The sequence below is a fragment of the Mesoplodon densirostris genome, chromosome 14 (assembly GCF_025265405.1).
Source record: "Mesoplodon densirostris isolate mMesDen1 chromosome 14, mMesDen1 primary haplotype, whole genome shotgun sequence".
NCBI classification, from domain to species: domain Eukaryota; kingdom Metazoa; phylum Chordata; class Mammalia; order Artiodactyla; family Ziphiidae; genus Mesoplodon; species Mesoplodon densirostris.
The window spans coordinates 61,205,258-61,218,803 of record NC_082674.1 but is presented as its reverse complement, the minus strand read 5'-3'; the positions used below and the strand labels follow the sequence as shown (position 1 = coordinate 61,218,803).

At 55.3% G+C, this 13,546-nt stretch overlaps 1 protein-coding gene across 23 annotated transcripts in view; it reads right to left on the bottom strand.

The window, feature by feature from the left end:
* The window catches only part of DYSF (dysferlin), a 239,464-nt gene that overhangs the window by 19,528 nt on the left and 206,390 nt on the right, over window positions 1–13,546 (bottom strand). For all 23 annotated transcript variants that reach the window (XM_060117344.1, XM_060117350.1, XM_060117352.1 and 20 more), the window contains 7 exons: window positions 10,834–11,004; window positions 10,000–10,142; window positions 7,802–7,941; window positions 6,516–6,604; window positions 6,174–6,269; window positions 5,623–5,764; window positions 1,472–1,571 (listed from right to left, as the gene is read on the bottom strand). In XM_060117344.1, coding sequence (XP_059973327.1) covers window positions 1,472–1,571; window positions 5,623–5,764; window positions 6,174–6,269; window positions 6,516–6,604; window positions 7,802–7,941; window positions 10,000–10,142; window positions 10,834–11,004 — 881 coding nt within the window. The remainder of the gene's footprint in view (window positions 1–1,471; window positions 1,572–5,622; window positions 5,765–6,173; window positions 6,270–6,515; window positions 6,605–7,801; window positions 7,942–9,999; window positions 10,143–10,833; window positions 11,005–13,546) is intronic.

Below are 13,546 nucleotides of genomic sequence, written 5' to 3'. Positions count from 1 at the left end.
GATACATGCCAAAATAATAATACAGGCCAAAGTGAAGGTTATCTTAGTTATATTAGTGAAGATTATCTCTGGGTAGTGAGATTATAATAAAATAGGAAGGGGAGGCATTGCTTATCTCCGGATTCTAACTTTGCCACAGGAATTATGTATTCCAGAATAATAAGTAAAAGAACAAAAGTCCAACGTGGTGCTATGATTTTGACACCCTGAACCTTTTACAGTGAAGTTTGGAGCAGCTGCCAGTCCTCCAAGTTCAGGGGACCAGGCTCGGGGTCAGGGGGAAGTGGGGTGAAGAGCAGCCCGACGGGCAGGCAGCCCTCCTCCCCATTCCTGCTGGGGCTGCTCCTCAGAGCATCCTCTGCAGGGGCCCAAGAGCTCGGTGACTTCTGCAATCACGGGCCACCCAGGGAGGGCTCCAGTGATTCGTCCAAGCCCGCCCTGCCCCCAGGCGGCAGAGCAGAACTGCAACACAGGACTCGGTGACTTCCTGGACCGTCTTTCCCACCCCTTGACTGAAATTCACACAACAAAATGCACCATTTTAACCATTGTCAAGTGTACAACTCAGTGGCTTTTAGTATATTCACAGAGTTGTGGGACCACCAGCACTATCTAATTCCAGAATATTTTCATCACCCCTAAAAAAACACCAGACCCACGAGCGGTCCGTCCCCAACCTCTTCTCCTTCCAATCCCCGGCAACCACTTTCTGCCTCTGTGGATTACGTATTGCGGACATTTCACGTAAAGGAATCATATGATATTTGTACTTTTGCGTCTGGCTTCTTTCACTTGGTGTGTTTTCAAGGTTCACCCATGGTGTAGCATGATCTCATTTCTTCTTGTGGCTGAATAACATCCTATTGTAGGGATAGACCACATGTTCCCAGTGAACTTTTATAGCTGTCACGGGGCTGCTACTTACAGTCCAGCCAGCGGGCCCCACACCTCGCCCTGTGAAGGCACCATCTCCACCTCGTCCTCCAACCCAACGCTCCCTGTTCCACAGTCAGGGTTGCAGCACACTTTTCCCCAGCAGAGTCCTGGCCCCAGGTGTGTTCATTTGCTCAGTCTCTGGGGCACAAGGGCGAAGAGAAGCTTGAGCCACTCACTCACTAGACTGAGGTGGCAGGGATCCTGTCACGTGAAAGGCCAGCCAGCCAGTGACGCAGCTCCTGCTTTCACTGCCTTCACCCTGAGCTCCCCTCTCTTCCTTCCCTGGGTCCTACCAACCAACACGGCCCAGCGTTCAATGCCACCTCCGCTGGCAGGCCACCCTGCTGGCCACCCTGAACACCCTGGCACTACTCTGTGTCACCGACCTCACTCAGCACCAGGGACCAGTGACCCTGAGCTCCCTGATCCTCCTGCCAGCCTTCCCACAAGGCCTGAGAGAGGCCCACAAACATACAGCAGGGGTTCTGGGGCAGCCCCGACAGGTAAAATGGTGCTGACCGGAAATGGTGCTCACCCAGAAAGTCATCAAAGGAGAACTTGTCGTTGTCCCAGATCTGGAATACCGCTCGGGCGGGGATCTTGCTCTCTGTCTTGTCCAGCCTCCAGAAAGCATCCTGGCCCAGAGGAGAAGCAAAGGAGGAAGCAGGAGAGCCGGGTTAGAGAGGAGCAGTGGTCCCTTCTAGCCTGGAAGGCTGCCTGGAGGAGGCAGTGGAGGAGGACGTCCCTTAGGGACTTGCCAGAGTCAGGTCCTGGCAGGAAGACTGCTGAGACCCCAGAGGGCAGTGTTCAAGGGCCCCAGAGGGGACCATGCAGGCTCACTTGACATAAGGTAGCTCGTTTAATCCTCGCAACTCCATGAGTCAAGGTTCTCGTTGCCTTTACAGATGATGTAACAAAGGCTTGGAGAAGTTAAGAATTTGCCCAAGGTCTGACAGCTAATAAATACAACATTAACATGCACTTCTTAGGCACCAGCCTTTTCCCACTATGAAATCATTTACGCTTCCAACGACCTATGAGGAGATACTATCTTGAGGAAACCAGAGCAAGTAATTTATCCAAGTCACCCAGCTGGGAAGTGGCAAGCTGGATTCCAACCCAGTCATTCAGGTTCAAGAGTCTCTTAATCCTGCCCCTGTGATCTTGGGGACAAGGTGGGCTGGCTGGGAATCTGGGTGTCAGGGGGGACCCCCCGCCACACCACTGTAAGGAGCTGCAACTGGGGGCAGTGTCCCCAGCCCACCCCACCTTCACCTCCAAGAGCTTGCCCTGGGGCACACTGAAAGCTCCCGGTGCTGGGAAGTTCACCAGCCCACCACTGTCCCCTCCCCCCTCCCTCAGACCAGTCAGCCTGGAACAGCACTGTCTTGGGCTTCTCTGCACCAAGGCCTCGTGGAGCAGCTGAGGACTGGGGACTGGCACGCTGAGGCCTGGATCCGCCCCTGGGTCCAGTCACACTCCACTCAAAGGACCGTCCCTGGGGCTTTCCCACTCACACCTATTCTCTTTCCTCTCACTGTAGCTTTACCTGAGTGGGTGGCAAGGACCCACTGACCATCCCGCAGATGGTGGGTGCCAGGTCACAGCAGGGACCTGGACCCAGTCTCAGGGGGACAGACTCCACGGGAGTCCGGGAGCACTGCTGACCACACAGGGTTTGTCTGGGCCCAGGTGCCCTGTGTACACAGCCTTGGTGGCCACTCCAGATCACACAGACCCCACAGAGGTCCCGTGACCAAAGACCGTGGCCAGTGCCCCCTGAGGAATGATCACCTTGCGAAGCAGTTGGCTGCAGCCTGGACTGCTGCCTGGGTTGGTGAAGGGGCTCAGGTCCCCACCTGGCCCCTCGCTCCTGACCCCCATCTGGTGCCTCCCCCTTTTCCGGGCCCCAGCCCTCCTGCAGGTGCCTCCCTCCTCTGGCGGGGCTTTTATGGCCAGCTCTGCAGGCCCGCCTGTACAGGATGCCAGCATCCTCCATGCCTCTGGCCGGCCCGGTTTATGGGCTCAGTAATGAGCCAGAGGTTCAAACAGCCCCTGGTGGGAGCAGCTGGGCTGGGGCTCCAGCCTGGGGATGGCCCCCCAGGTCCCAGGCACTCATTACGTTCCCAGTCTGGGCCCTTTTACTAGCTGTTTATTTGCAGGGTGGGTGCCTGACGCACAGGCCGGCTCCGGTGGGTGTGCTGGGCTCCAGGTGGGGAGCCGGCCAGGGCAACCAGCGGTGGTTCAAAGCCGCCGGATGAAAGGAGACCTTGTGCTTTACAACAGTCTCGTCTGGTTAATGGGGTCCCTGGAGGGCCTGCCTGCCAGAGGCGCTGAACCCCTCAGCAGAGGGCTGGCTCTGCAGCAGGACCAAGGAGCCCGGAGGCTGTGCAGTGCCCCTGCACTAACCACCCCCAGGCTTAGTTCCCTAGCCCAGGCCAGCTAATTGGTGCCCCACTGTGGGCACGGCTCCCCCTGCCTCCCAGGGTTCTTTCTCCCAGATCGACCCGATGGCCCTGTCTCGGGTCAAGCCAGTTCCTCTCTCATGTTCCTGGTTGACTTCAGAACCCCTTGACTGTTCTCAACCTCCTCTTCTGACCTCTGCCACACACACCCCTCCAGCCACCGTCTCCGGAGCCTGGCACCAAGCGGGGGGAAGTCCCGTTCCCTCAGCCCTCCCCACTCCGGGCCACTCCGGGTGTGCTTCTCCCAGACTCCTTGACTCCTCCCGGCTCAGCATCCCCCACAGCCTTCTCATTCTCCCAAGGCCAGCCCAGGCCTGCGGGCCATTGGGCCAATGGGTCGGTTCCCTCAGCCCCTCTCTTCCTCTGGAACTCCACTGTGGGTCAGCTCAACTCTCTGCTTCCTTGCTGGTGTCTAAAGGGCAGGGACGAAACCCCACTGTTGCCAAAACGGAGCCCCCTCAAACTGTTCATCGGCAATCCCGTTGGGCCCTCAGAACTGCCGGGTACCACCAGTTAGCTCCCTCTCCCTCTGCCTTTCTCTCCCCCTTTCTCTCCTTCACTCAACAATAGCTGCTTGCCAACTTTGTCATTTGTCTCAAATCACCTGCCCCAGTGCTAGGAGATTCTCTCTCTTCCTACTTTGTAGCAAGAACAGAAGACTGTGCTCCCTGCGACTCCTTGCACCCATCTCCACGTGTCACAACAGAGAGGTGGTCCCGCCTCCCGTGTTGGGCATCTCTCAGCCTCGGTTCCCCAGCCACGCCTCACCCTGTGTAGGGCATGATGAGCACACGGGAGGTGGCCTGAAGGAGGGCCTGGCCGCCCTTGCCCATTCCCTCCGTCCACAGCAAGGACAGGCACTGTTTGTTTGACTTGGAGCTCTCCCCAGCAAATGCAGCATTTGGTTTGTTATGGAAACATCTTTTGATAGACACACATGCTGAACAAAGGCAAACAAGATTAAACCTACAAATAGGCTAGGCTTTCCTTGACTGCACAGCACCCAGGGCTGTTGCTAAACTCTGCTTTCTGGTAGGCATCCCTGGGTGAAAGAATTCATTTAACCTTATTTAACCCATATTTTCTTTTGTTTGATGGTTTCAGAATGTTCAGCGGAACATTCTGGTTTCTCTGAAGTGCAGATGATTCTGTCTGTTGGGTTAGGAAGGGGTCAGGGGGGAAGGATGTAATGAAGAGAATAAAGAGGACCTAGGCAGCCGAGGTCCATTACATGTTTCCCTTCTTTAAACCACACAACCGTTCAGGACAGAAAGAGGAGTCACAGAAGCTTTGCCTTGGAGACCAGCGCCACCTCTGGAAGGAAACGGGACCAGCAGGACCCAAACTCCAGAGAGGTATTCACCCTGTGGAACAGGAGAGCATGTGCAGGCGGAACTGATTCTAGGTGGGAAGCGGTAGTTAGAAGCTCCAACAGAGGGGCCCTCCGCCTCCGGAAGCTGCCTGCCCACGGCGCCCTCCTCACTGTGCTCTGGGGGCTGCTCCCTAAGGGCAGGCTCGGGGCCACCAGCCGCCTTGGGACCTGCCTATTTCAGGAGGAGAGGGTTCACGGCCCAGAGGAGGCTTCAACTAGAAGATGCTAACCCACAAAGAGCTGAGGGCTCTGGAGCTGCCCCCTCCCCCGGCCGAGGCACCGGGCCTCCCCAGGTCTGAGAGATACTAGCCTGGACAGTGGCCACAGGCCCCAGGCACAGAAATGGGAGAAAGGGGGAAGCAGCAGGGACTTGGCTAAGAAACACCCGATCCTACCGGGTGGCCAGACAACCCAAACCACAGGCCAGACAGCCCTCTGGGGCCGCTCTCCCTAGGGGTTCTGCGCCCCCCCCCCCCCCGCTCTCTGATGACTGTGCTGGGTTTCCCCACCAATGTTCTCCTCACTCTGAGCCCACGGCCCTCCCTGCGGCCTGGTTCGTTAGGATTTGGACTTAGCTACATACAGTGGTTGTAGCGCTGGTGTGGGGGAGATTGTGGGATGGCAGCGATGCTAACGATGGCAGTGATGGAGGGGGCATGGTGGACATGGTGGTGGTGATGCTGGCAGTGATGGGACAAGGGTGGTGGCTGTTATGCAGCGATAGCCGAGGTGGTTCCAACAGTGGCGGGGCAGCGGTAAGAGTATGACAGTGACATGGCGCTGACAGTGATGAGGCTGATACTTGACAGCCCTGGGACTAGCACCACTGGGGACAGGAATGACACTCACCTTCTTGGAGACAGTGCAGACTTGCTCAGCTGGCAGGTAGTCAAAAGGGAAAATGAACCTCCAGTTAAAGTTGCCTTCGCCTCCCAGGGACCGATAATGCACATCTGTCTTTTGCTTGTGTTCTTCAAAGCCAACCATCCAACTAGACATACACATGTTAGAGAACATGGCTAATTAAGGTCTCCAGCACAAGACACAGCCTCAACTTAAGCGAACAAGGAATTAAGAAGGTCATTGAACTTGGTAAATGATAAAGGAAAAATAATTTGATGTACCAAATGTGCCATAAATTTCAAAATGTTCCAACTTCTCTCTTGAGGGACATCCTCAAACCTTGTAAGTTCAACTCAAAGATTAATGTGGAAGAAGAAATCTGGTGGGGTTGACTCCCCAGAGGCAGAGACCACTCCCATAAGGCCACCCTTCCTTTCTTGTTCTCCCCCTTCCCTACTCCAGAGTTCCCCCTTTCCCAGCCAACCACCCCCCGCCCCCGAGGGAGCAGGGGCGACACCGTGGAGCCGGGACGGGTGGGAAGGAGGGTGACTTCCTACCCTTTCACATAAATGTCACTCATCTTCTCCCCGGTGATGCTGAGGTCGTCCAGGATCACATCCTTGGTGTTCCAAATAATACAACGCAGGAAAAACCTGCAGAGAAGGATGACTCAGATCCATGTGGATTTCCCACCAAAGGGTGCGCAGTCCTTGTCCGAGAAGCCAAGAGGTCAGCTCGCCCAAGACTCTGCCGCTTGCCTGGCTGGACACTTGGCCAGGCTCGCACAAGAGTGAGGCCTGAGTGGCCCAAAGCCTGGCCCAAGAGCCACCACCTGCTCCCACCCGCAGCAACCAGTCCACCACCCTGCTCAGCTCTGAGCCTGGGCTGGGATAAGTCACCTTCTGGCTCTCCGTGGGGTGATGTTGAAGGGAGGTCCCGGCCGCCCCAGGGCCTTTGGAAACAGGTCGATCCACATCTGCAGCTTCCCCTGGGGAGGGAGACACGACCCTGCTCTCTCACCACCCTTTTCATTCAACCAACATCTCCTGACCACCTGCTCTGCACTGGATACTTGGAGCATAGGACAGAGAAACCCCAGGCCCTGCATGGAGAGGCTCAGCACCCTGTAGGGGAGGTGCCCTCAAGGGGACCATAGGGCCAACCACAGGGGTGAGCCCACTGCCCCACAGGCCGAGGACTGGGGTAGCACCTGGGGATCAGGGGTCAGGGAAGCTCTCTGGAGACAGTGATGTTTGTTGAGTCTCACTGTGCCAGGCGGAAGAGGGCAGGGGGCATTCAGCCTTGGGGATGGTGTACACAGTTGTGGAGGTTTAGTGATCGGGGCTCAGAGGGTTTCCACGACAGGAAACCACTCTCCCTGCCACCACTTAGCTCCCTCTTTCTCTGCGAGCCGGCTGTTATCTCTGTCCCCATCTTACAGAAGAAGGAGCAGGGATTGACCTAACTTCTTCTGGTTCACATGAGCATGAAAGAGCTGACATTTCAACACCTGCAGTGCCACTCTGGGGAGCTGGTGGCCACGCCACCAAGGGGAGGAGAGCTCAGCTCCAAAGAGCAGAGAGGATGTTCTCTGCATGTCCACAAAGGCACCTTAGTGCCACAAAGGCTGCCTCGGCCCATCTCTGCCTGGAAGCTTTTCTCTCCTCCCCCTCCTCCAAACCCCTCCAGGAAGCCTCCCCATGTCACCCCGGGGCCTGCTGTCCCTCCGCCCTCCCTCCCTCTGCCAGCGAGGGTCCCCTGGCCCTCCTGATGGCTGGTCTGCTTCTCTGTCATAGGCTCGCCCTGTCTGAACTCCCCACTGCCCAGCACAGGGTTGGCCATCTGGAATGCCACTGACTGATAGCAGCGGGGGACTCCCTGTGGCCAGGCTGAAACAGCGAGGCTTCAGAATGACCTGTGGGCAGCCAGAGGTCCAGCCTACATGGGGATGGAGGAGAAGCCTCATTCCCCAGGCCCTGAGGCCTGCAGGCAGCCAGGGGAGGCCAGGCTCAAGAGGTCCCCTCGTAGGCCAACAATGGTGACCATTCAGGCTGTGGAGAAACTCCACAAGGAGGGATTAGCCAAATCCTGAGGTCTCCACTGGTGCTTCTGGGATATCCAAGCTGTCCTTGGGGAGGGGTAGCTGAGGGTCAGGGGCTCTGGGGCCCGAGGGTGGAGGTCCTACCTGCTCGATGTCCGGCTGCAGGGGACTATAGAGGGGCCGGGACTCCACGTGCTCAGGGACCAGGCCCTGCTGCTGGAGGACATGCAAGGCCAGACGCTCCTCCACTGGGCCCAGGTGTGGGTTCGGGACCCTGCCAGCCTCTGCCCCAGAGAGAAGACAAAAAAATTGCCAGGACGGAGTGAGCAGGAGATGGTAGGGGGGCCTGAGGGCCTCGGGAAGCTGCTAACCCTGCAGCCTAGACACAGCTAGCCCAGACACAGTCCTTCTGGCCCTCACGTCTCATTCTCTGTAAGGGAAACCTCGTTGTCCAAGGCTCTGGGCTTAAAATCCAGATTCCCCATTGCCACCAACACTACCAAGGCTCTTCTGTAAGCTCTCCTTCCTTTTTCCCACCCAATACAAATTCTCCCCACCCTCCAAAGCCCACTCCTTCCAGGAAGCCCTTCCAGATTGCTCTCAACCCTGAGGCTCCACAGGCTCTTCTCCCAGATTGGGCATCTAAGTGCTCTCAGTAGTATTCTCTGTTTCATGCAATCTCTTTGATTCGTAGCAGTAGCTAAAATAATAGCATAACAGAGAACACTTATAAAGCAGGAGCCGGGCACCGTTCTTCATAAATATTAACAGGGCTTGATCCTCAAAGTAACCCTAAAAGGTAGGTGCTATTATTAGCCCCATTTCACAGATGACAGACATGAAGCATCGGGCAGTCACACACCTGGGTAGCAGGGCAGCTGAGATCACACACTCATTAGGAAAGGCGCGTGACTGGATGTGAATACCCCTCCCCTCCCCTGCGTGCTTCCCAGGTACAGCTCTACCTGCCAGGGGTTGGGTCATGGACTGGTACTGTGGATGGGGTGAGGACACGGCGGTGGTTCTGACCCTGACAAGCCTGGCCAACCAGCCAGCAACATGAACTTGGAGCCCCCTTGACAGAGACCTTGACTGGGGGTAGGAGGGTCCACATGTGTCTATACACACGTACACACACAGGTCTGTGCACTCAGGTGTGCCCATGTTCACCAGCACAGATTCTAACGTACACACACATACACACGTTCATCCATCAAACATGCCCTGCCCACTTTAATAGGTGCCACTAAGAAAGCAGCATAGCATTGCAGAAGGACCACCGGGCCAGGAAACTGATTTTGCCTCTAACCAGCTGGGTGACTTTGGGCAGGTTGTTAACCCCTCACGGTCTGAATGGCCTCATCTGCAAAAACAGGGAGATGTCAGGCCTCACCAACTCTAGCTTTCTGGCTTTCTTTTCCTATGAATTTATGACCATGAGCCCTGGTTCCTGTGCTTAAGCTGCTCACAGACCAGCAGAAAGAAATGAGACCACCCCTAAAACAGATGCATGTTCTACAGGAAAAGAGACTGGGGGAGGGGTTAGGGCCTAATGGAAAGGAGCCTGGCTCAGCCATGACCTCGGAGAATCAGAGAAACGAAGAAGGAGGACAGGGATTTGAGATGAGGGAGCCAAAGCCTCGCTCCCCTTTTACAACCTCAGCACCAGCTCTGACATCAAACATCTCCGAAACCAGCAGGAGGCGAGGGGCCAGCTGCGCCTGTAAACACCTCCGGGGAGTCTGAGCTGCTCTGGGTGGGCCGTGCAGGCCTATGAGCATCTCAGACATGCGGGGAGCACATGGCAGGACCCTCGGCATGAGCATGAGGCAGACCCAGAGCATTAGGCAAGACGGGGGCTACAGGGCTTCCTGCCACCCTTTGGATGTATCAGGTGCAGGAGTTGTGACTGGGGGCTCAGAAGGTACCGTCAAGGTCAAGCTGGCAGACTGGTATGATAAAGTAGAAAACTTTCTCAGCGGTGGGCTGCACCCAAACTCTGACCAGTGTGCCCACCCAAAGCCAGAAGCAGACTGATCCTAACCATGACCCTGAGCCTGGCTTCAGACTCACCCCTCATCTTGCCCTCAGACAGGCCCCAACCTGGTCTTAGACTGAGCTCCGACCCAGACCCACCCTGACCCTGGCCCCACCTTGACCTCTCATTTTCACAATGGTGTCCCAGGTAAGTACTGGTCCCAAGAACACCAAGTGCAAGTTTAGTCCATCTGTGCTGCCCTGGAGAGACTCAAGACAACACCGTGCTGGTGTGGGTTGTGTCCAGTGGTTACATCCAGCAGGAGAGGACCCACAGGAGAGAGGGCGGTAGAGGGAGAACTCACCTATTTCTTCGATGGTGTATTCTTTATCCTGAAACACTACACGGTCTGTCCGGTACACGGGGGCCTTGACTCTGTGCTGCTGGCAGAACAGGTGGAGGAGCTGAGAGGGATGGAGCTGATCTCTCCACTGGTTGGGTCCAGAGCTGAGGCCCAAACACAAGACAAAGATGAGACGCTCCAGGACACTGACGGGGGCAGAGGCGTGTGCAGTGACCTATGTACCCACACGCACGGCATCACCCATCCTTCACTTTGACCGTGGGCACTGTGTGATTGTTCATCGTGACCGGGGAGCCCATTTCACACACAGAGAAACTGAGGCCCAGAGACAAAAGGACTTCTTTACATATACATGGAATTGGAACTGAAATGTTTCCAATTTCCAGCTTTAGAGAATCAGACCCAGACAAGACCCAAGGTGGCAGGAAGTGGGTGGGACTGGCCACACGTGAGTTCACCTTGGGGCCCAGAGGGGCTGTGTGTCCCATTGTCTGTCTCCCTTCTCCTTCCCCTCTCCAGGCCCTCGATGGTGACTTAAGGAGAACTTGATTATAACGACAGACGTGAGGAAGAGCTGGGTTCTTAGCGTCAGGTAAGCATGTGGGAACAGATGTATATATATAACTGATTCACTTTGTTATAAAGCAGAAACTAATTTTAAAAAAAAGCTAATCCCACCACTTACAAGTCCAGGTCTCAGTTTCCATATCTATGGAGTGGGGATAAGACCTGGGCTGACTGAGAGAGACAGTGTCTGTGCCGTGCTAGGCCCAGGCTGGCACACAGTCAGGGCTCGGCCCACAGTCAGGGAAGCAGCCAGCGCCCTGCACCTACATGCAGTAGGTCTGGGGGAGTCCGCAGCGAGCCCCAAACTTGGACAGCAGCCTGTTCTCCAGGTCGATAACCGTCTCCCCGATCTTTTCGTCCTTGGAGAGGAGGTCATAGTCATAGAGGGTAACCTTCAGGTCCTTCTCCAGAGGCAGAGTGCAGGTCAGCTCGAACATCCTGTTGGGGTGGGGGTGGGGGCAGTTGTCATGACGACGCCAGCTCCCAGAGGTCACCGGACACAGCACAAACTCAAGTGGGTGGCAAGGCTGGAGCAAGAGCTAGAAAGCCACCCCTGGCCTCCTCCTCCTCTCCCAGGACTGGCTTGCAGTCCACCCTCCTCGAGCCTCCTATAGCTCTTACAGCACACCACCCACAGCACTCCCGGTGCTGGACTTGTCTGAGTGTGTGTGTGTGTGTGTGTGTGTGTGCGCGGTATTCCCAAATAATCTGAGCTGGGCATATAACAGATGCCTGCCTGATGGACCACAGAATGGACGAATGAAATGGAGCACAAGGTTAAAAATGAAGTTTCAACCAGGACACGTGGAGACAAGAGATGTGAAATCCAGAGGCAGGTGCCAGAGCTCCAGAATTTACCAAGGGCATGGCCTGGGATCCACTTTCCGGACTCCTGGGCCTTCACCACTCCTTCTGGAGTGGGATTAAGAGAGGATAATAATAATAGTTCCTATCTTGCAGGGGGAGGGATAAATTAGGAGTTTGGAATTAACAGATGCACACTACTGTCTATAAAATAAGACCTACTGGACAAGAAGGATCTACTGTATAGCACAGGGAACTATATAGTCAATATTTTGTAATAACCTATGAGGGAAAAGAATCTGAAAAAGAATATATACAGATGTATACATGTATGTTTTTACATATATATATATATATATATATATATATATATATATATATCTGAATCACTGTGCTGTACACCTGAAACTAACATGACATTGTAAATCAATTATACTTCAATTTAAAAAAACCCAGTTCCTGTCTCATGGAAAAAAAAAAAAGAAGAAGAAGATTTGTGCGGAGGTTTCTTTGAGGAGAGCTCCTGCCGTGCTCTGAGACCCCCGTCACCTCCCACGGAGGTCAAGTGTAGACGTGCTGTCCCTTCTCCCCTGAAATGAGTTCCCTGCAGGAGGGACACACAAGCCTGGCACCCGAGCTGTGGTGGAGGAAGCACAAGCAGCTTGTAGCAGAGAGGAGGTGGGGGGACGATTGGGAGGAGCTGAGCTCCCGCCCTGGCTGGGCACGGAACTGCAGCGCTGCCTGCGGAGGAGGGGGCTGCTGCTCTGAAGCCTGTCCCACGGGAGCTGGGGCTCCAACAGCGAGAGACTGTGGGGTGGCCCATCTGAGCACGGGTTGGGGGGTATGGGAGGGGGACACCCGCTACAGGGACACAGCACCTGCCACATCCCAGGAGCTATGTTAGGAGGGCTCAGGGGGTGTCTCTGAAAAGCCCACAGGGAAGCAAACATCTGCCACCCAAAGGGTGCCGATGGGGCGAAGTCAGCACTTGAGATGGGCCCCTCCTCTCACACAGGCTCCCCAGTCCTGGCCCTGCAAGTATGGCGAAGGACGGCAGGAAGGGGCGGGGGGGGGACACTGGGCAAAGACCCTCCTCCCCTCTGCACACACCCCCAAGGCGCACACGCTGTGCCCAAGGCGGACACAGCTGCGAGAGGGAGCGACTGCCCTCCAGCCATCGGGTGCGCTCCTGATGACACATGAATGTGCGTCTGGTTACCAGCTTGAGACGGTGGGCTCACGGCAAATTGGACTGTCTAAACCTGAGTGGGAAAGTGGCCTGCCTGCCACAGTTTCCACTCAGGGAGTGAGGAAGGTCACCAGCACAGAATACATGTTTACAGGAAACTGGCAGACAAAATCAAAGTTGTGTCTGATTATGTCCCATGCATTCTGTTGGTCAACACGTGGGTGATAGAAAAAAAGAGTTTCTGCTGTGGACTCACAGAGGCTTGACACCCCAAGCAGAGCAGGTGGCCATGATCCGAGGGAGATGGTGAAACAGAGAGGGAGAGGCGTGTTTCTACACTAGCGCCCCTACCCTGCCCTGGGCCCTGCGTGGTCCCGTCAGCCTGGGGACCCATGCTGGCCACTGGGGCTCAGCAAACAGGGTTCTTCTCTTCCACCATCCTCCCCACAGCCCTCCCCTCCAGTTCCAGCTTGGCAGTGGCTCGTCATTGGCCAGGACTGTTTCCCCTTCAAAAATGGCATTTCCCTTGGCTGACTGGGTCTCTCTGAAGGGCCAGGTGACTACAACTAAATCAAGAGACACCGGTTCATGAATCCAGTGTGTTGCTTGACAATACAGGTACATGCCTTCTCCTACAGGTGCTAGAGAAATAGCTGCCAACCTCCCTCAAGATTCTCCTTTCTCTGCCCTAAATACGCTCGCATCCAAACAGGAAGCAAGTCAGGAAGCCTGGGAACTACTCCCGTGCAATGGGCACTGCTTCTTCCTTCCCTCGTCCTTAGATTTTAGGAAGCATTTTACCCTCTTGAGTCCACATCCTTCCACTATCTGCCACAGGTGAACGTGCAACAGTAGAAGAGAATAACTACTAAATGTAATAGGAATCCTGGATTAGATCCTAAAACAGTAAAGGGGCATTAATGGAAAAATTGGCAAAATCCTAAAAGAGTCCAGAGTTTAGTTAATAGTCATGTGCCAATATCAATT